The 21,188-nt window shown below is 47.2% G+C and overlaps 3 protein-coding genes across 3 annotated transcripts; 2 read left to right on the plus strand and 1 right to left on the minus strand.

Moving 5' to 3' along the window:
• Window positions 1-4,046: 4,046 nt before the first annotated feature.
• Window positions 4,047-8,858, plus strand: LOC117849978 (peroxidase 24). Its single transcript, XM_034731741.2, has 3 exons — window positions 4,047-4,385; window positions 4,483-4,843; window positions 8,188-8,858. Exons 1-3 carry the CDS (start codon window positions 4,137-4,139, stop codon window positions 8,610-8,612), a joined length of 1,035 nt encoding a protein of 344 aa, XP_034587632.1. The 5' UTR covers window positions 4,047-4,136; the 3' UTR covers window positions 8,613-8,858.
• A 599-nt stretch (window positions 8,859-9,457) lies between these two features.
• On the plus strand, window positions 9,458-10,336 carry LOC117849979 (probable histone H2AXb). The gene is made up of 2 exons (XM_034731742.2): window positions 9,458-9,745; window positions 9,883-10,336. Exons 1-2 carry the CDS (start codon window positions 9,560-9,562, stop codon window positions 10,105-10,107), a joined length of 411 nt encoding a protein of 136 aa, XP_034587633.1. The 5' UTR covers window positions 9,458-9,559; the 3' UTR covers window positions 10,108-10,336.
• A 1,858-nt stretch (window positions 10,337-12,194) lies between these two features.
• On the minus strand, window positions 12,195-14,245 carry LOC117849977 (uncharacterized). The gene has a single exon (XM_034731740.2). It carries the CDS (start codon window positions 14,033-14,035, stop codon window positions 12,899-12,901), a length of 1,137 nt encoding a protein of 378 aa, XP_034587631.1. The 5' UTR covers window positions 14,036-14,245; the 3' UTR covers window positions 12,195-12,898.
• Window positions 14,246-21,188: the final 6,943 nt, after the last annotated feature.

Here is a 21,188-nt window from a genome sequence, read left to right on the forward strand (position 1 = left end):
TGTCGCATGCCTACGCCCTTCGCCCGCCCCGCGAGGCGAGGTGTGGTGTGGCGAGCGAGTGCGCGTGTCGAGCCTTCCTTCTCTCCCCACGCACATAGCTTGGAGGAGTGGAGACAACCTCCATATTTATGTTGGTCATCCTTCTCCTCCACTAGCAATGTGGGATTAAAGGTTTGCATCACTTCGACCACTTGCTCATACCCACATGGGCTTTTGAGATTTATTTGGAATTTCTGAAATTGCAATGGGCCAAGCCCATTATTTCATCACTCTGTACTCCCTACGTTCCAAATTGTAGGTCGTTTTGGTTTTTTAGTTCATAAATACTATTAACATGCATGCACTATATTTATGAATCTAGAAAAGTCAAAACGACCTGCAATTTGGAACGGAGAGAGTATATACATAAGTTTTGATTAAAAGTTGTTTCCTAGCTAGCACTCAACTTTGGGAGATGTTTATATACCAGTATTACTCTTAGTAGTTAATTACTCGTCAGGGTGTTGTGTGCAAATACTAGGCAGGGTCTGACGAGGCAATCACTAACCTATCACCTTTTGTAGAAATTAATCAAGGAGCAGGCTCAAGTTTGCTTTTGACCTGAATGGATAATATAGCTTCTTCTTCCGTCCAGTTTTCATGACACATGGCTTGCATGCATCATGCATTATTTGATTGCTACTAGTACTACTACTCCTTTTAGATGCGTGATTTTAGTACTAATAATATATGCTAAAAGCAGAGAGGATTGTTTGTATTGGAGTGATGTATAAATTGTGGCCCTATCTTTCTACGATTAGCTAATAGCTAGAGAGAAACCCCCAAACGGTACGGTTACAAGAACTTGTTTGAGCCGTATATATAGGAACTTCAACAGGAACTTTATAATTAAGTGGTCCAACACGACAGAGGGAACGATGGCTACGGTCTACCGACTACCACCAGCTGCGGAAGCCACCGTGTGTGTGAGAACGCGATGCGCAATCCGTTCTGAACGCTAATAATCCATCGGCCTTCAGTGACGACGATTCAGAGGATGGTTCAGTTCTTCCTATCCAAGCACTACCAGAAAACTATGTATTCAGCCTAAGATTTAGTACCGGTTGCATTTTACCTCAGTACTAATGTGAGCATTAGTACCGGGTCTAATAACTAGTTCACAATGAGATCCCCGTGAACCCTTTAGTACCAGGTGCTAATGTGAGCATTAGTGCCGAGCCTAACGGCTAGTCCCTGACGAGGCCCCCATGAACCCTTTTAGTACCGGGTGGAGCTTTCACCCGGTACTAAAGGTTGCATATTAGTACCGGTTAAAGCCTCCATCCGGTACTAATGTGCCCGAGGGCCTTTAGTACCGGGTGGAGGCTTCACCCGGTACTAATGTGCAACCTTTAGTACTAGGTGAAGCCTCCACCTGATACTAATTTGGACTTCACTAGATTGAAATCCACCGCACGCGTCCCCTCCTCACCGTCTTATCCGCACGCCTCCCTCCTCTCTCCCTTCTCCCCTCACGGCGGCCTCGCTTCTCTTCCTCCCGTTCTTCCAGGCGTGCCACTCCCTCCCCTCACGGCTACCCCTCCCCTCTCCCCTCCACACGCCCCTCACTGCGACACCGGTGAGGAGCAGCGGTGGGGCGAGGTGAGGCGACAACACGACGGTGGGGGAGCGCAGAGGCGCTACAGCGGGCGACGCGCGTGGGGAACTGCAGTGGGCGACAGCGCGTGGAGTAGTAGCGGGCGATGGCGCGTGAAGCAGCGGGATCTGTAGGCCGGCGCGGTGGGAGAGCGTGGAGGCGTGGCGGGGGGCAGCAGGATCTAAGGGTGGCGGCGCGGCAGGACGAGGTGCGTGAGCTCACCTCTCTCTCTTTCTCTCTCTTTGGGCGAGGGCGGCCGACAACGCGAGGGGGCTAGCAGAGCGCGTCGTGAGGGCGGGCAGCCGGGCGACGGGGCCGGCAGGGGGTCACTGGGGGAGGCGAGGCGGCGGGGATGAGGGCTGGGACTAGGCTCGGTCGATAGGAGGAAGGACGGCGGGCAGTGAGAAGTCGGAAGGGTGGCTCTCTCTCTTCAGTGTGGGCTCAGGTGCTGTGTGGTTGGGGCTGCAGCGCTTGGGCGGACGTCGGCGGGGTGCGGCGGGGATCCGATCAGCGGATTTCTTTTTTTTAATTTTTTAATACCCCTTTAGTATCCAGGACCCTTCAGTATCGATATAGCAGTACCGGTTGCAACCTAAAAGAATCACCTTCAATTATACTATGGATGCATGGATTCATCAGCTAACGAACGGTGCATGCGCGGCCGCACGGATCGATACTGACCTGCCTCCGCTCGTAAACATACTGGACGCGAGACGTGTCGTCGTCCTGAACCTAGGCGAGCACCGTGCAGTCAAAGTTAGCTAGCTATCTCGTTAACTACTCACTCCATCTCAAACAAATAATTGATCGTCCTAAGTTCAATTTTCTATGACTTTGACCAAATTCGTTATAAAAAAAATAAATTCCACGTACCAAACTAACACTATCAATATAAACGCAGCTTGTGTACACATCCAAATACTACACTGTACCGTATTGTCTATGTTCAAAAAATATATAAACGCATCTACTTTGATTTTTCTTGTTACTTTTTTCCTTATAAATTTAGTTAAAGTTAGGTAATTTTTTTATACAACCAAGTTAAATTGACCAATAATTTAGAACGAAGTGAGTGGTGCTTACAGTCCATACAACTTTTTTCTTTTTAAAAAAGATATATGAAAATATTACTATGTTCCTAGCTAATATGCTGCAAGATATTGTCATTTCCATGGCAAGATTGTTCGTTGCATTCTAGTGGTGGTTGACACAATTAGAGGGCGCTATAGCTAATAACCAAACTAATAAGATGACCTTAATTAGGTACCTTAATCATTGTTGGTAGGTAAATGAATACTCGCCTTGCCAATCTTTTCAGCTTGGCATTCAGAGAGAGAGAGAGAGGGGGGGGGGGGGGGGGGGGGGGGCGCGCTCAACATTTGTGTGTTTATGCGGTTGGGCCAACCGTATCTCTCTAGCTCACTCGCTCAAATCCGAGAGCAGAGCATCTTTTTTTTTTTTGTTCTCTCTCATTGCGTTTTATTAAATAGTTCGTGTAATAAGGTGGAGGGCTAATTTGGCTGCACATTTGTGTGCACACCAAACAGTACGCACCTACATAGGCTCGTGATGATCTTGCATAAATCTGGTGCAAGGCACCAGTTTTGGTGGAATCATAGAAATCATTTCGAAATTAAACGCATGGCTATAAGTTTTTTTTGTTATTTTAGAAAACTACACGTATAGATTGATTTGATGGTAAGCATTTCGTATTTGAAAAATTCATTCGGTCGTTACCTTTGTGTTAATCCTGATAAATAATGTTAATGCTGATTTTTTTTTGGGTCCCCTCTTCGTTGTTCCTCAATTGGATACATTTTCTGGCAGAAAAAGGAGCGTTTTAATGCCTTTGCAAATAAAAAGTGTAGTAAATAAACTAGGAAAAACACCTTAGCCTGTTCCCTTAAAACTACTCATGATAACTCGTTGAGCAAGTCCATGAACAACTTTGTTACTGTGCCTTCTTATTTCCTAATCTCTAGACAGGTCACCAATAGAGCTTCCTCTCTCGCTTGTTGTTTTCCTAATGCGATGGCTCTTAATGTTCACATTGAATAGGGGTACATTGTAGCTTTGCTGAAAAATAAACAATTTTCATTTAAAAAACATTTTGATGTTTGAACATGTTGGAAATTGCTGTACGAGGTTCGGATTATTGTTAATCGAAACAAGTTGTTTTAATCATTGATGAAAAAATACCCGCAAAAAAATCATTAATGAAAAATAGAATTATAGATGCCATGACTTTTCTTAATTCATACAGTATATAACATGTTTTGGGCCGGCCGTGCGTGTGGCCCCGTTGATTAATCAATTAATTAATGCCTAGTACACGTGGACTGACTGATCCTGGCGCTAACAAATCGCCCTCAACGCAGTTATATAACCTACTAGGCTTCCATTCCATCACTCCACACATCCACTCACTATCCCCCTCAGTGTGTCTCACTCACGTCACGGCTCACAAGTCGCCGTCGATACGGCTCGGAGCTGCAGCAGCATGATGAGGCCGACGACGTCGTCATCGTGGATGCCGTCGGTGTCGTCGGCCGCGCTCTTTGCGGCGACGCTGGTGCTGCTCGCTGGCGCCGGCTGCGACGGCGCGCTGCTGAAGGCGCACTTCTACCGCCACAGCTGCCCGGCGGCGGAGGCCGTGGTGCGCGACATCGTGGCGGCCCGCGTCGCCGCCGACCCCGCCGCGCTCCCCGCCAAGCTCCTCCGCCTCTTCTTCCACGACTGCTTCGTCAGGGTAACTAAGCAGCTAGCGACCGTCGTCGTCTCCGACGGAGGATGAGCTGACGAAGCATTCACCCATCTAATAACTAACGAAATCGGCTGCCCTGCAGGGCTGCGACGCGTCGGTGCTGCTCGACTCGGCGGCGGTCGGCGGCGCGGCGGAGAAGGACGCGGCGCCGAACGCGTCGCTAGGCGGGTACGACGTGATCGACACGGCGAAGGCGGTGCTGGAGGCGGTGTGCCCCGGCACGGTGTCGTGCGCGGACATCGTGGCGCTGGCTGCCCGGGACGCCGTGTCGCTGCAGTTCGGGCGGGACCTGTGGGACGTGCAGCTGGGGCGGCGGGACGGCGTGGCGTCGCGCGCGTCGGAGGCGCTGGCGGGCCTCCCCTCGCCGTCGGACAACTTCACCGCCCTCGAGGCCAACTTCGGCGCCAAGGGACTCGACGTCAAGGACCTCGTCATCCTCTCAGGTGCGTCACAGTGTAGGTGATCAGGCACGCTCTGCTCATAGCCTCATACCTATGCACACACACCAGTGGCGGCCCGGAGTTCGACGACGCACAAGATGCCAAACTCTGCAGTTGCTTTGCCGCGCCGTGCCGTACGCGCGTGTCGACGACGGCACTTGGCACGGATCGCATTAAAATGTTGATGATAAAAAAAAGAGAGAAATGATCATCAGTACACAGCAGACACATGCATATGAGCGGATGAGTGGTCGGCACTGCATAGTAGTAGAGGGGATGGCCGGTCGCGGCCGCGAGAGCACGAGCACATGCGCCGCGACGGCGACGGCGGCCGACCGCCCGGCCGGACGACGACGCGACGGCTGCTGCTGATGGAGAGGGAGTGCGTGGAGAGACCATGCACGCACGCGCACGCATGTGTAGTGTAGGGGGTGATGTGCGCTGGTGATAGCTACGCAGCTTTGCTATTGCTTGCGTCCACTCCAGGTGGGATGCCAATGCCATGGCATTGCCATGAGGCCGCGGAGTGTTGGCGCGCGGCCGCGACAAGGACGGGGCAACCACCACGCGCACAACCAGTACCACGGGCATGCGGCTCGTGATGCGTGTCGGTGGACGAACCGGCCGGCCGCCCGCCGCTCCTGCGCTCTGATGCAACCCGTGGCCGTCCGTTCTTGATAAGCTAGCTACCTCACAGTCGCTACCAGCTACTCCTTCCGTCCCAAATTATTATTCGTTTTGACTTTTCTAAATACATAACTTTTGATATACACCTAGATGTATATTAATATCAAGATACATAACAAAAGTAATGTATCTAGAAAAATCAAAACAAATTGTAATTTGGGACGAAGGGAGCAATAGTCTACACTCTCTACGCTACTCTCCCATGGATGCTGGATTATTCTAGTTCTAGTATATAATTAGGATGGTGGATTATAAGTGTGTTTAGACCAGGTGGTCACATCATTCTCTCGAACCATTTCATTGGCATCCGACAAAATCACGCAGTACTATTGCAAAGCTATATGCATGGCAGTTGGATTTCAATGAACTTGTTGTCACAAGATGGGAATCTTTAGCTAATTTGCTGAGTGTATGGAACGAAATAGAAAATAAAGTTCGTTCCGTCTATCAAACAAGTTCCTGTAACCGCACCGTTTGGGGGTTTCTCTCTAGCTATTAGCTAATCATAGAAAGATAGGGCCACAATCCTATCTGCTTTTAGCATGTATTATTAGTACTAAAATCACGCATCTAAAAGGAGTAGTAGTACTAGTAGCAATCAAATAATGCATCATGCATGCAGGCCATGTGTTATGAAAACTGGACGGAAGAAGAAGCTATATTATCCATTCAGGTCAAAAGCAAACTCGAGCCTGCTCCTTGATTAATTTCTACAAAAGGTGATAAGTTAGTGATTGCCTCGTCAGACCCTGCTTAATTAACTACACTAAGAGTAATACTGGTATATAAACATCTCCCAAAGTTGAGTGCTAGCTAGGAAACAACTTTTAATCAAAACTTATGTATATACTCCCTTTGTTTCAAATTGTAGGTCGTTTTGACTTTTCTAGATTCATAAACTTTATTATGCATCTAGATATAGTGCATGCATGTCTAAAGGCATAATAGTATTTATGAATATAAAAGCCAAAACGACTTACAATTGGGAACGGAGGGAGTACAAAGTAATGTTGTGCGTGGATCTAATTGTAATATACCAGCGCTACACTATATGCTTGTCATGTGCCATGCTCGAAATAATCAAAGAAGAATTGAAGCTAAGCTCTACAGACTGTAGCCACCACTGAAGAGGATCATTGGAACGGCTAGAATTGCCTCATCGTGCATGGGATCATCATCACCATCACTATACCAACCAGTAGCAAGTTTAGCAACGTACCAAAGGAGACGGCTAGCTGGGCCTGCTTTATATCTGTACTACCAGTGCACACTACCAGCGGTGGTTGGAGAATGGATATCACTCGGAATCTCTAACCTCTCCCTGCAACCTGTCAAACGGCCGGTAACTAACTGCCAACAGATGCTAGTGGCCGCCACTCCTAACTAACATCCATCCATCCGTGCCCGTTCTTGCCCAGGCATTATCCGTCTATCATAGCAGCTGGCTGCACTGCCCTGCCGTGCTACCAAGGGATGGATTATTGGGGGTTCACTGCTGAGGCCTGAGCTAGCTAGCTATTGTTCATGTCTCCAATATGCTGATTTGATTGAGGCTACGACAGGACATGCATGCATATCCACAATAGTAAGCACCACATATAACAACCAAGGGGGCCTCCACAATGTATGTGCACACCAGTTCAATTCTTTTTTTTAAAAAAACTAATCCCTACAGTTTGCAAAAAAATAACTCAAGAGATGACTCGACCGCACGATGAACTAGATCCCCCTCACCTACTTGTATTAGTACAGATTGTGAGATCCCAGATTGTACCTGGCATCGCTGTAGTGCCAATGTTTGGCCGCACCTGCCGGTATGCAGTGGTTGGATTGCACGAAACAGCGGCCGAACCACCACCGAATCCAGTTAGTGTAGGCCTGTTTGGTTTCAGCCTGAGCGGAGCTGCCAGGCAGCTCGATCCAGCTCCAGGCGCTCGAAATCGAACGCCTGAGATTGCTGCCTGGTTCAGGCAGGTTTGCCAAGACCTCAACCAAAGAAACCTGTGCGCGGTCTCAAGCTACCGCAACATGCTCCGTGTCATCAACCATCTTGTACTTGCTGGACGCACTCGCTCGCAGTCGCAGGTAGCCTTCAATTAATCCCCTGCACTTGCTGTACCGAGACGCCTATCATATATAGCTGACGCAACGTTTTACCATCCTGTTCGGCAGCCAAATTACTTGCTTATTACTGTTAACCGAGGTAAAGAAAATTTGCCTGGAATAAAGCAAGATGACTTCAGCTTAGGGCCTGTTTGGATACACCCTCATAAACTTTAGGACACTCATAAAGTTTAGGAGCTAGAAATTAGTAGTCCTAAAATCTATAAGTGGACTGTTTGGATGGAATCATAATCTTTAGGATATTAGAGGGAAAATGACTTTTGTACCCCTAATTACTCCACCCCTGCTCCGTTTCTAGCGCCGTGGAGAGAGAAGGGGAGGGGCAAGAGGGGTAAATGATGGGTTGGGGACCACTTTTAGGAGAAAAATGATCCATTATGATGGTTTGGTCCTCCTAATGAAAAGAGCACTCCTAAACATTATGAATGCACTTTTACGAGATATGTTTGGATGCACAAGTCCTAAAAGTGGACTAAAAGTGACTTTAAAAATTATGAGTGTGTATCAAACAGGCCCTTAGTATTGTGTACTTGCAGGCGCGCACACGATCGGCGTCGCCCACTGCAACACCTTCGCGGCGCGGCTCTCCTCCGGCTCCGGCCCCAACTCCGGCGGCGCCGACCCGACGCTGAACGCGGCGTACGCGGCGCAGCTGCGGGCGCGGTGCGGGCCGGCGCCCGCGGCCGCGTCCAACAACGCCACCGCGGTGGCCATGGACCCCGGCAGCCCCGCCCGGTTCGACGCGCACTACTTCGTCAACCTCAAGCTGGGGCGGGGCCTGTTCACCTCCGACGCCGCGCTGCTCACCGACCGCCGCGCCGCCGGGATGATCCACCGCCTCACGAAGCAGGGGTACTTCCTCCAGGAATTCAGGAACGCCGTCCGCAAGATGGGCCGCGTCGGCGTGCTCACCGGCGAGCAAGGGGAGATCCGCCGGAACTGCAGGGCCGTCAATACCTGATCCCACGCGTACTACGTACCTTGCTGGAAGCAGGTGATGCGTTCAGTGTTCGCGTAGTTTTTGGCTCGTCGGTTGCAGGGGAACGGTAGCCATTAATACATGTAATTTTGGGTGATTTGTTTTTTTCTCCTTTTCTTTTGTTGCATCTCACTCGTACATATGTGGTGTCCATCATGTGGAAGCACATTTGGCGCCTTGGTGGAGTTGATATGGATATATTGGCAATAAAACCTGTATTAGCCCAAATCACTCCCATGAGAAAATTGTGGACCTTGTAAAAAATCATGTAGGAACACAAAGAACAATAATGCTTGGAGCAAAAAAGAAAGAAAGAAAGAGATAAAACAAATGTTGAGATGGAAAGTGGAAACCCAACCCATACGGGCCGTGGCAGCGGCAACTGGGATCCAGCCCATTAACTTCCACTTACACAAACTGTCAAGCTGACCCACTGCGGAAAAGCAGGCCTAGCCCAGCTCGCGCGTGCCCCCCCCCAATTCCCCAAACAAACAAATATTACGCGCGCTCTAATTGCCGCGCAAACCAAAGCGCTCCCCCCCCCCCCCCCCCCCCCCCCCCCCTAAAAAAAAAAAAAACCAAAGCGCTCCCCCGAATTCCGGCCTCCCTCCCTCCCCCTCCCGCCGCGCCAACCCGAACCCGCCCAAAAAGTTTTCCGCTCCCCCGCCGCTCGTGCGCGCCAAGAAATCCTGGCCGTCCAGCCCCGCGCGCACGCTGCCCGATCCGACGCCCCGTCCACGTCAGCGATCCGCTCCCCCCCGCCTCCGCCAATCGCGCGCCGCCGCGGCCCCTACATAACCCCGCCTCGCCGCCTCCGCCACCTCCCACTTCTCCATCCCGCATTCCCCACGTCCCCACCGCATCGATTCCGGCGATCTCGAAGGCCTACCTCGATCCTCGGAGGACCCTCGCAAGGAAGGGAGGAGAAGATGAGTTCCAGCGGCGGCAGGGGCAAGCCCAAGGGCACCAAGGCGGTGTCGCGGTCGTCCAAGGCCGGCCTGCAGTTCCCCGTCGGCCGCGTCGCGCGCTACCTCAAGACGGGCAAGTACGCCGAGCGCGTCGGCGGGGGAGCCCCCGTCTACCTCTCCGCCGTCCTAGAGTACCTCGCCGCCGAGGTACGTCTTCTCCCTCACTCCATTCCTCCCTCCCCCCATTCCCCATCTCTCTCCTCGTTACTGTTCCCCCGCCCTTCCTCGGTGGATCCGTAGGGACTGCTGTTTCTGATGGATCCGGTTTTCTTGCCATTTCGCAGGTGCTGGAGCTCGCCGGCAACGCGGCGCGCGACAACAAGAAGAACCGGATCGTGCCGCGCCACATCCAGCTCGCCGTGCGCAACGACGAGGAGCTCAGCAAGCTGCTGGGGGCCGTCACCATCGCCGCCGGAGGGGTGCTGCCAAACATCCACCAGACGCTGCTGCCCAAGAAGGCCGGCGGCAAGGGCAAGGCCGACATCGGATCTGCCTCCCAGGAGTTCTAGACGGCGGATGACTCCTCCGGTCGGAAACCCAACTTCAATCGGAGCCGCTGTTTTGGCTTCTTGGTTCGTCAGTAGGAATAGTAGTACTTCCAGTATCTTGTCTATCTAGGTTAGGTTAGGTTTTGCAATGGTGGTTTATCAGGGGAAGTTTGTGATGGATGGATGAAAGTTTGCTGTATCTATCAATCAATCTTGGGATGGATGAAATGGTCGGTTATGTTGCTTGCTATGATTCTTGAATGTGAATCCCGAATCTGTGTCCTGCGGATGCTCCATTTGTGTATGGATTTCCTGAATGTTTCCATTCTGAATGTGTTGTAATTTTCAGAGGAATTTACCTGCTTTGGTGATCTATGCTGATGCTGGTTTCAGACTTTCAGTTGGGGCATGTGGTTTCGGTGAGCCTGCTGAATTTGGTTATTTTCATTTTCATTTGAATGTTTCCTTGTATAACAGAACAGGCTATTGTTTGGATCGTTTAATCTGCATTTGTTGGTGGAGCTAACATTCGCTTTGGGTGAATCGTATCCGAATTGCTTGGTTTGGCAAAGTGAATTTGGAAAGGAAAGACTGAGTTTACTGTATGAGGCTCCAGTTCATTCTCATGTTAGGAGAATCCTGCATCTCTGAAACTGAAGCACTTTGTGCTACCAGCCAACTCCTGTCAGACATTGCTAGGGATACATTGGTGCAGCTATTTCCTTTAAACACTCTTTGAAGTTTGAACATATTAGAGGCTATGCAGCAGTACAATCTTGGAGGTGAAACCACAAAAAGTGATCTTGCCGCTTCGTGGTAACATGGTTTTGGTCACTCATCTTACCATCACAACATCCTTTGTTTCTCATCAATTCTAAAATCAGGTAAGCTCTTACGGAGGTTCAGAACTCAAACAGAATACATGCAAATTCCTGCAGGTAAAGTTATTAATGATCTCAAACCAACTAGCCGACCAATATACGTATAAACACTACATGCCAACTACACCTGTTTCCGTACAAAAAGGGTACCTACATAATAACCAGGACACACCTGAATCTTATACCAACATCCAAGCAGGTCAAAAACGACACTAAAAACACACATTCTGCACTTTCTCAAGTGGTGCTTTAGGAAACAAGAACCCTCACAACATAATGCCCAGGCTCTATTTTCCCATCGTTGTTACCTGTTTTCTTTGTGTATTATAAGAAACATGTTTCTGTATGCACTTACCTACATGATGATAGATGTTATAGGATATAAAGATAATTGTGCGTGCATTTCTTTAATAAATTCTTATTGCGTATTTTGTGTTCATATCAAGCTTTAACAATATAACCCACTATTACCTTTAAGGCCATGCCATCTAAAGACAAGACTAAATATAGCCAATAGATTGAATTGTCTCTTATAATGCCCCCCCTCTCATTGTGCAATGTAAGAGGGCTATAAGTCTTTTATTGTACTCCCTTAGTTTCTTTTTATAAGGCATATTAGGATTTGGAAATAAATCTTTAGAAATACACTTAGTCGAGTATCAATTTCTCTTAACTTTAGCATCAACTGCTTCAAAAATTGAAATCATACTAAAAAGATTTGTGAAATAAAAATCTATTGCTACAACATTTGTACACTAAAAATATGCATATAGTTTGAATAATTATTTGGAAAACTGTTATGAAGTTTGCACTAATGTGCCCTACAAAAAGTAACAGAGCGCTTGTTCTCAATCTTGTCATTTGCTCATGTTTCAGGGATAATGCAGCTTGATGATCTTATGACCATGGAATATGATCCATAAAAAAGGCATAGAAACGAACAAAATCATGCCATATGTGGAAATATGCTTGCAACGTAACGTAGAGATGATGTAATAAAGGTCAAACATATGAACAATGTAAATTTGTAACTACCTTGCATTACATAACTATTTTTCTGTTGCATCATCTAATTACGACCATTATTTAAGGGTGCATAGCTATGTTGAGTAACGATCCTTAAGATGTCACTTTTTTTACTGAAGTGTTGAATACATGGGGCATCACAAAAATGCATCCAAATGAACACAACAAGAACACATCACATATCACAAAGGAAGCGGAAGTTCCATTTTATTGCATATAACCAACTGATCTTATTACATACTAATACTTCTTCACAATCTAATTATTTTTAGATTCACATGATAAATAATTTCCTTGCGATGACAAATTAGCTCCAAATGCCACTGCGAGATGTAGTAGCACAATGTCCTTGCCTTGCCACCCCCTCTTTTCCATCCAATATTTTGCCATCAGTTTCCCAATCTCACCGTCCTTTACATCATCATAATTTTCAAGTGCCTCCATTTTTTACTTCAGCTTGCATGCTTCAACCTTCTCTTGGTGTTTTCTATGATAAAAATTTCACATCATTTCACCAAATCCTTGATGGTTTGGAGTTCCTTCTTTTTGAGATAGGCTAGGATTCCTCTTGAGGTCCTGTAATCTCTTCACGTTTTAATCCTTCTCACTATGAAATTCTGTTGCCAAGTAACTCCTTTGCCTATTCCAATGCATCCATTTTGAGCCTCTCAACCTCTGTCTTAGATGTGCCATGTTATTGTTCAGTTGTCAAAACCTCTAACCTAAGCTTATCATTTTCACCCCTCACAAAATCTTTAATGGCATAGACTTCCACTTTCCTCTTGAGGTCATTGGATTCCTTCATGTTTTCTTCCTTCTGAACATCAAATGCATCCGCAACTGCCTCCTTCCCCACCAATGCACCCAGTTCCATTTTGAGCCTCTCAACCTCTACTTCAAAGAGGCTATGTTGTTGCTCTATTACAAAAACCTATGAAAGCTTTTTCATTTTCACCATTTGTCTTGAGGTCCTCTGGCACCTTTATGATTTCTGCCTTCTCAGCATCAAATTCTTTCAAAACTGCCTCCATTATCTCTTCCATCTTGAGCCTCTCAACCTCTGCTTCAGATAGGACATATTTTTGTTCTACCGTCAAAACCTCTGTCCCAAGCTTATCATTTTCAACCTTCACCAAATCATATTCCATCTTCTTCACAATGACACCAGCCTCCAATTCTCGATTCTTGGCTAGAGCAATCTCGAGCTCCAGCTCCAAAGATTGTACCCTCTCATCCATCTCCACATTCTGGGCTCGTAGCACCTTCAATTCCTCCACCTTTGCCTTAATTTGCTTCTCCGCTTCTTCTTGGTAAGCATCTGCGGCATCCATGAACACTAGAACTGCTTTCCTTGTTCCCTCCAATTCCTCAACCTTTGCTTTGATTTGTTTCTCCGCTTCTTCTTGGTACATATCGGCAGCATCCATAAACACAAGACCTGCCTTCCTGGTATCCTCCAATTCCTCCGCCTTTGCCTTAACTTGCTTCTCCGCTTCTTCTTGGTAAGCATCAGCGGCATCCATGAATAACACGGCTGCCTTCCTCGTGTCCCCCAATTCCATCTCCCTTGCCTTAATTTGCTTCTCTGCAACTTCTTCGTATGAATCCGCAGCGCTCATGAACATCAGGCCCGCCTTCCTGGTGTCATCCAGTTCCTCCACCTTCGCCTTAATCTGCCGCTCTGCTACTTCCTGGTATAAACCCGCAGCGTCCATGAACACCAAACCAGCCTTCCTCGTGTCCTCCAATTGCTGCACTAGCTCATTGCATTGCTCGGCGTTTCTGCGCTCCAGCTCCTGCAACCTGTGCTTCATCGTGGAGACCTGGTTTGAGAGCACATGAGCGGCCTTCGTCTTCTCCTCCAGGTTCTTCTCCAGCTTACCCTTGTCACCGGACAGCTCGGTGTTCTTGCGCTCCAGGTCCTGCACCCTGCGCTCCAGCGTGGTGACCTGGTTTGAGAGCTCCCGAGCCACTCTGCTCACCTCTTCCAATTGCCACCCCTGCGACTGCGAGGAGGACTCACGGGATTGCTCTCCCCCCATGTTGTCACGCACCCGTCGGAGGTGGGAGGCGCCTCGCTCGCTGTCGTCGTCGTGCCCCAGCTGCCTCAGGGTGAATATGTACAAGGAAATTAAGAGGGAGGGAGAGGATGGAGTGCCGGTGATGAGGAAGAGTGAAGAAGCAGAGGAGACAAGGGATGGAGTGTTGGGTGAGAAGAGGAGGGAATCAGAGGATGGATTGCCGCCCAAGTGAGACCCGCCTCCTCGATTCTGCATTCTTTGGCAAATGTGATGACGGCAATCTGAAATTCCTGAATGTTCTGACAGTATGACTGCATTGCAACGTTCAGGGGAATTCACCTGCGCCTTGGTGGCATGCTGTTGCTGGTGGAGTTTGTGGTGAACCTGCACCTTCGATTGTAAATTTAGACCCGCAGATAATTGGTACTTTCTTGAGAATTTACCGTTTACCACTTAAGCAGCAAAGTGACCTTATCACTTCGTGTGGTAATGCGGTTTTCACTTTGGATTCCACAAGTAGCTTAGTCAGTTGGTCTCACGTACTCATTCACCATCACAGGATCCTTAGTGTTGTTTCTTAAGTTCCAGCATCAGATAAGCTCTTCCAGAGGTTCAGAACTCAAAAACATAACATGCAAATTCTTGCAAGCGCAAGTTGCTGAATAATCTCAAATCAACACGCAAGACAGTATGTTATTCAGCTTGCACTACGCCCTACTTGGTCTATCATCACGTAATGTTTTTGCTTGAAACTTTGAACTATCATCTGCAACCGTTCTATAACTAGTACACGCACAATGACCAATAAGATACCCAAATATTGTATCAATACCCAAGCAGAAGGCATATGTTCTGCACGAATTCTGACGATTCTCAAGTCTCAAGTGGTTCATCAAGAAATAAGAACCCTCACAATATCACGGCCGAGCACTATTCTTTTCCCTCTTTATTACCTGTTTTTCTTCGTATTAATAAATTGTTTATGTGATCGTTTACCTACATGATGATGGAAGGAGATATTATAGGATGAGCTTTTTTATAGTGATTCAAAAGTAACCATCGGTACTTGTTGGTACTTCCTTTATTTCCACCGTCTGATCGGAAAAACAATTAAAAAAATAAATTTAAGGACTATTTTTGATAGTTAGTCCCACCAATTTGGTACTTCTCTTTAGGTACTTATAGGTACTTCCTTTGTTTTTACCGTTAGATTTCTCGAGATGGACGGATCTTATTTTTTCCAATCATTCTAAAATTTCTATATATATATATATATAGGACAGGTAATTGCGCATGCATTTCTTTAATTAATGCATGTTTACTTTGTACTTGTACACATGTAAGGTCGTAATAATAGAACCCACTTTTTGCTCCTGCCATGTCATATAAAGGTAATTTTCAAGACAATCAATACGTTGGGTTAACTCATTCCAATTGCCCTTATTTACCTTCTCTCTATCTCTCTTTTCTCATGTAGTCTATCTTACTACGGTGTGTAGAGCTGAGTTCTTGCACAAGAAGGCATTCTTTTCGTTTTCTTTTGTCTCTGTTTTTCTACATGTGCAAAAGTGCCATGTAAGAGGGCTTCAGGGCTATAAGCCCTTTATTGTACTAGCTCTCACCATTTTTATCAGTTCCTCCGACATGGAAAAGGCAACTAGAGTGATCTTTTATGCAGCATATGATCTCTACTACAAAGACGTAGCAAAGGAGGACATGATACTTTAAAACATGCCTAGAAGCTTATAGATGATGTAAAAAACGTCAAACCATGGGACAATAGAAAAGCCTTCCCCGTATCAGTCCTGTAGGCAGCAGGAGCTTCCCCTCGCCACCTCACCACCATGGCTCCTCCCTCCTCGTCGTCACCCGAGCGGGTGGCCGAAAGTCCAGAACCCGCATGAGGGCGGAGATGGGGCGATTCGACCAGCCGGTGAGGGCATGTCATACGGGCGATGGCTCTCTCTCTCTCGGATAAGGTTGGGTTCTAATCTAACACTTTGGTGCAGTGACGGAGCTAGCGGAGAAATTGAGAGCGGGGCAATACCAGAGGATAATAGCATGCATAGAATGTTTAAGTAGTCAAATTAGCTATTTCTTTAACAAATTTAGGAGCTTGGGGGTGGTGGTGGTGGGGGGGGGGGGGGGCATGGCCCCCCTTAGCTCCGCCAGTGCTCTGGTGGCCAGATTCATGGTCCCATTTTCCTTACACAACGTATGATCCGGCAATGGTGAAAATACACGTCATTGTATTCCCAGTTGTATCTTGCCAGATATCATGTTGGCTTGGAGTTAGGCATGTATTACACATGGTGTAACATCCTACTTTTAAGAGCATTTAAAAATATGAACTTTTCAGAATTTTTCTTTAAACTAAACATATTTTGTTTTTTTCCAAATATTCAAACCCTTTTACAAATCAATCTTGCACGAAATACCAAGGTGTGTTGTATTTGGTTGCTCTAGTAACCCTTCGTAGACGTAAGCCTAAATCCTTTTCCTCCAACCCTAAAAATGTTTCCACGATAATACCATTATTTTCCAAAAACCTTAGAGATAATATTTGAATTTTATTCAAGTATTAACTCCATCAACACCCTATGCTAAAATCCCTTTGAATATTATTCAAATCTGATACTCAAATCCTTGATTCCACCTATGATTAATCCTTTAAACCTCCATATGTAAAACTTATCAAAAATTGAATTCCATTCAAATTCAATCCCAAGTCTTTGGCAGATAATCCCAACTCTTTTTTTTCAAAAGCCCCAAAGATATTTCTTCCTAAATCTAAACCCCCAAAATCGTAGAAACAATATTCCTAAAAATACGACCTTTTTTTAAAACCTTGGGACTATTATTCAAATTTAATTTGAATATTAATTCCATTCCAAACTTTAGGAAATCACCATACAATCCTAAATAAATTCAAACATCTTAAACTTCAAACCTCTTCAAAAAGCCTCATTTCCATGTCCAATCCAAGCCCACACCTCAAATTCAATTCAAATTTGAAATCCATTTCAAAATTGAATTCAAACTTATCCTTAAACAAATGGAAAACCAATCGAAAATATCAAATGGGCCGCAACCTCCCTTTCCACCTGGTCTTTCTTTTGGCCTGGCTTACCCCGCCTTTTCTTGCGCCCACCCCAGCACAGCTCCCCTCACCCGGCCCAATGCGCACTCGCGCTGGCCCAGCACGAGCCGGCCCACGCGATCGCTCGCCAGCACTGTTGCCGCCCGACAAGCAATTCTCGACCGCCGCCACATCCTCTACCACGCTGCCCTGCTTTGCCGCGCCACGCGCTGCCACACCGGTGCCTCCTCCTCGCCCGCCTTCACCCCCAAGAAAGCTATCTCCTCTCACTCACCCTTATCCCCGCCCTGACAGGCCACACTGTCACACCGCCACCTACCGCTGTGCCTTTTGCCCTCGTCGTGCGTCCCTCTTTCCCCCTTCCTTCACGACGAAGCCACCTCGTCCTTATCCCCGGCGAAGCCGTCCTGTATGCCTTCTCCCCACCTATAAAAGGGACATCACCCTCCTTGCCCTTTGCCTAGAGCCGCCACGCCCGACTCAAACTCCAGCCCTCCACGGCCACACCCCTTCTAGTTCCTGCCTCACCTACCCGACCCCTAGAGTGAGTTCGCCATGTCGTTCGCTCTCTTTTAACGTTGGTTGCAAGCCCGGCGGCGACACAAAGTGCCGATCCGGCAAAAATCTAGCGAGTTCTGGGGTGGTGGCAATGCTGTTGCGGTGGTGCTGCTCGCCTCTTAGGAGAAGTGGTACACCATCCGCTGCCATTGCCCCTTCGTCCCTCCCTCTCTCACTACCAGCCAGACCCGACCATTGATGCCGTCACCCCTCCATCACCCCCCTCTTCCGTCCCGCGTTCCCGCGCCCAATCTATGTGGAACGCATGCCCTTGGGCACCGTGGTCCATCGGCCCACGGGTGCGGCACACAACACAGTGTGCCGGGTGGCCCCCACCCCTCGCGTCAACCTTTATAAAATTTCTAGGTGCACCCAATAAGTGTACATAAATCCTTAACTTAGAGCCCTTCCGCTATTCCAAAAATTCCCCAAGATTCACCAAAAATACTAGGAAATATACTAAACCTATCCATGCCTTCCTTACCCATTGTTCATCACATTCAAACCCTTTTCCAAAATATCTAGCTCTCATATAATAGAAAAACCCTATTACGTGTACGTGAAAAATTGCTTTTACATCCAATTCAATTCTAAAAATCCTAGGGAAATTTCTAAAAATATCTTAGGGCCATCTAAACCTATTCCAACCCTTACTTCCGCATTTGCATCTCATATGATCCCTTGGATAGCCTGTCGTCGATGTTACCTTTCTTGCCGTAGACGTCCGCCACCCGGGAAAGCTCTGCATAATGGCTACGGACTAGTCAAGCTACTCTTTTAACCAGGTTACATCCGAGTCACTATCAATCCTCTCCTTTCGTAGGTGCAAGCCTGGGAGATGAGCTTGAGAAGACAAGATTGTAATCTAAGCCCTCCTTGATGCCTTATCTTGCCCGGCTCCGCCTGTCGCTATGTAACTTTCTCATAGCACCGGGTCAGGTCGAAGAGAGTCCGTCATGCAAGCTCTCAGATTTTCATTCCACTTGATCTTGCTCAGCCCCACCTGTCACCGTGTGACTATCCCCTAGCACCGGGTCAGGTCAAAGTAGTGTCCATCGTGCAAGCTCTCAAGCCCTAAAACCTAGTGCCATAGCGGCACCCAGTGAGTCACTCTGCGCAAACCTATTTCCAAGGAAACTTTCCCAGCTCCACTCGTCGTAGGGTTGAGCCCCAAGTCAAAGCCGAGACTCTCGTGCAAGTTTCCTAGTCTTGAATCCAATCCTCGCCAGTCAGCACCCAAATCCTCTTTAGGATCTATCCAAAACCCTAGTTGTAACATCCCGCTTTTTAGAGCATATAAAAATACGTACTTTTAAAATTTTTCTTAATACAAACTAAACTCCTTTTTCCAAAATATTTAAAACCTAATTTGTAAATCAAAATATGCATTTAACTTGCATGTGTGATGCATTTGGTTTCTCTAGGAGTCCCTCTTAAATTTTCCTTCTCAAACTAAGAAACATCTCCAAAAACCTTGGAAACAATATTTGAATTTTATTCAAACATTAAAACCATTCACTAAAATCCTAATATTTGAAACCTCTAATCCAACATTTACACTTCAAATTCTCATTTTTTTGAAATCCATTTCCAATCCTTGCCCAAACTTCATTCAAACAAAAGATAAAACCTTAAACAGTCACGGGCCGAGACAACCTCCATTCCGGCCCACTCCGTCCTTCCGCTCAGCCTGCCTCCTCCCTTGCCACCACAAGCTTGCGCACGCACGTGGCCTAGCACAGCCTCCCCTACAGCCTAGCTCGCCCGACCCACCGCCCACACGCAGCCCAGCACCACGCTGCGACCCACTCGGCCCAGGCTGCCACTCCCTCCACTAGTCGTCCACAGCGCAGCCGTCACTCCAGCGAGCTCCTTCCCTGGCGCCGTCGCGTCATGCCACCGCACCACGCCGTCGGTGAACTGGTACACCACCGTCCCCTCCATCTCCCCCCACCGTCTGTCCTTCTCTCACCCCATTAACCTGACGAGTGGGCCGTCTGCCCCTCCCTCCCCCACTTACGTGCACCTGGTGCACGAAGGCTGCAGACTCCAAGCACCCCCTGGTCCACCAGCCCATGCGCCAGGTCCACAACACAGTATTGAGGCCAGCCCTGGTGCTTGTGCCGGTAGAAAGAAAATTGCTACACGTACCCAGTTTAGTACACCCCAAAACTTACTTCAGGCCCTTAACCACCTCCAAAAATCCTCCAAAAACCCAAAAATACTAGAAAATAATCCAAACCCATCCATGTAGTCCTTTGCCACTGTTCATCTCAAATTTGTAATATTCAAATATCTCTTCCTTTCCTTTAATAGAAAATCCTTTTTCGTGTATGCAAAAATTCACGGTCGGGCCATACTTCTTCCAGAAATTCTTAGAAAATTCCTAAAAATACTAAAAATCCATTCAATTCTATTAATACCTTTCTTTTCAATAGTTCACCTCATATGGGTCCCTCTTCTATCTTTTACTATGATCTTAGAGCCCAACTTTATTGGAAAAGATGCCGCACCGCCTCCATCCGCCGTAAGGCCGAAGGCTTAGGGTCGAAGCTGAGTGCGTCGTGCGGCCTTTAGCCACTATTACCCGTGACTGCAACAGCACCCAGCCAGCTGTTCCTTGCTATCCTATCATCACCACTAACCCCTATCGCTACCACGCACCTGCTTGATCTTGCCCAAGCCCCACCTGTCGCCAAGTGACTATCACCAGGTCAGGTCGAAGTGGTGTTCGTTAAGCAAGCTTTCAAGTTCTATTCCTAAAAGAAACTTTCCGAACTCCACCCACCATAGGGCCGAGCCCTGGGACAAAGCCGAGTTCATCGTGCAAGTTTCTACACCCACCACCCAGCACCCAAATCATATCTAAGGTCCATTCCAACCGAAATGCTGCCCGACTACAACCCTGATCCTTAAACCAACCCATATGTCATGCTACCCAATCAAAATCCCAAATATCATTCCAGCATTGCCATTATTCTGCCCAATCTAAAACTTGAAATACCAACCCACCTAAGCCGTTATGTCGCCCGATCAAAATATCAATTATCGTCCAAACCTAGCCGTTGCGCTGCACAATCAAAACCACCCTAGGGAATTAATCATTAAATTCGCTAGAATTTCCTAAAAATCTAGCCACCCAACCCATTAATTATTTAGAAACCCATTTCTAAATAATGAATGAATTATCCTTCGAATAACCTGGAATTCACCTTTAAATATAAGGTAATTCCCAGAATACTCATTGTTTTTCTTTTGTTTTATTTTTTAAGAGTTGATTGGTGTATTATTTTATTGATTGTTATTTTATGCACTTTTATCAGCCGGTAGACAATCAGGCTCCACCCCAAAGCCAAGGATCCAGAAGACCCGAAGCCAAGAACCCTGGCCGCCCTAGAAGACATTAAGGATTTTCAATGAAGGCAAGTCCCAACTCCTAGCGCATCTTTTATTCCATTGAGTTTGAGAGTAATAACATGACCAACTTAAATGGATTGCATTAATTTCTAAATTGTT

Source organism: Setaria viridis, chromosome 3 (genome assembly GCF_005286985.2).
Source record: "Setaria viridis chromosome 3, Setaria_viridis_v4.0, whole genome shotgun sequence".
Lineage (NCBI taxonomy): Eukaryota > Viridiplantae > Streptophyta > Magnoliopsida > Poales > Poaceae > Setaria > Setaria viridis.

Excerpts from the sequence above, each read along its gene's own strand:
- LOC117849978 (XM_034731741.2), top strand. The coding sequence starts at position 4,137 with ATGATGAGGCCGACGACGTCGTCATCGTGGATGCCGTCGGTGTCGTCG. Across the intron at positions 4,386-4,482 it reads TCCACGACTGCTTCGTCAGG|GGCTGCGACGCGTCGGTGCT; the intron begins GTAACTAAGCAG and ends GCTGCCCTGCAG. Across the intron at positions 4,844-8,187 it reads GGACCTCGTCATCCTCTCAG|GCGCGCACACGATCGGCGTC; the intron begins GTGCGTCACAGT and ends GTGTACTTGCAG.
- LOC117849979 (XM_034731742.2), top strand. The coding sequence starts at position 9,560 with ATGAGTTCCAGCGGCGGCAGGGGCAAGCCCAAGGGCACCAAGGCGGTG. Across the intron at positions 9,746-9,882 it reads TAGAGTACCTCGCCGCCGAG|GTGCTGGAGCTCGCCGGCAA; the intron begins GTACGTCTTCTC and ends GCCATTTCGCAG.
- LOC117849977 (XM_034731740.2), bottom strand. The coding sequence starts at position 14,035 with ATGGGGGGAGAGCAATCCCGTGAGTCCTCCTCGCAGTCGCAGGGGTGG.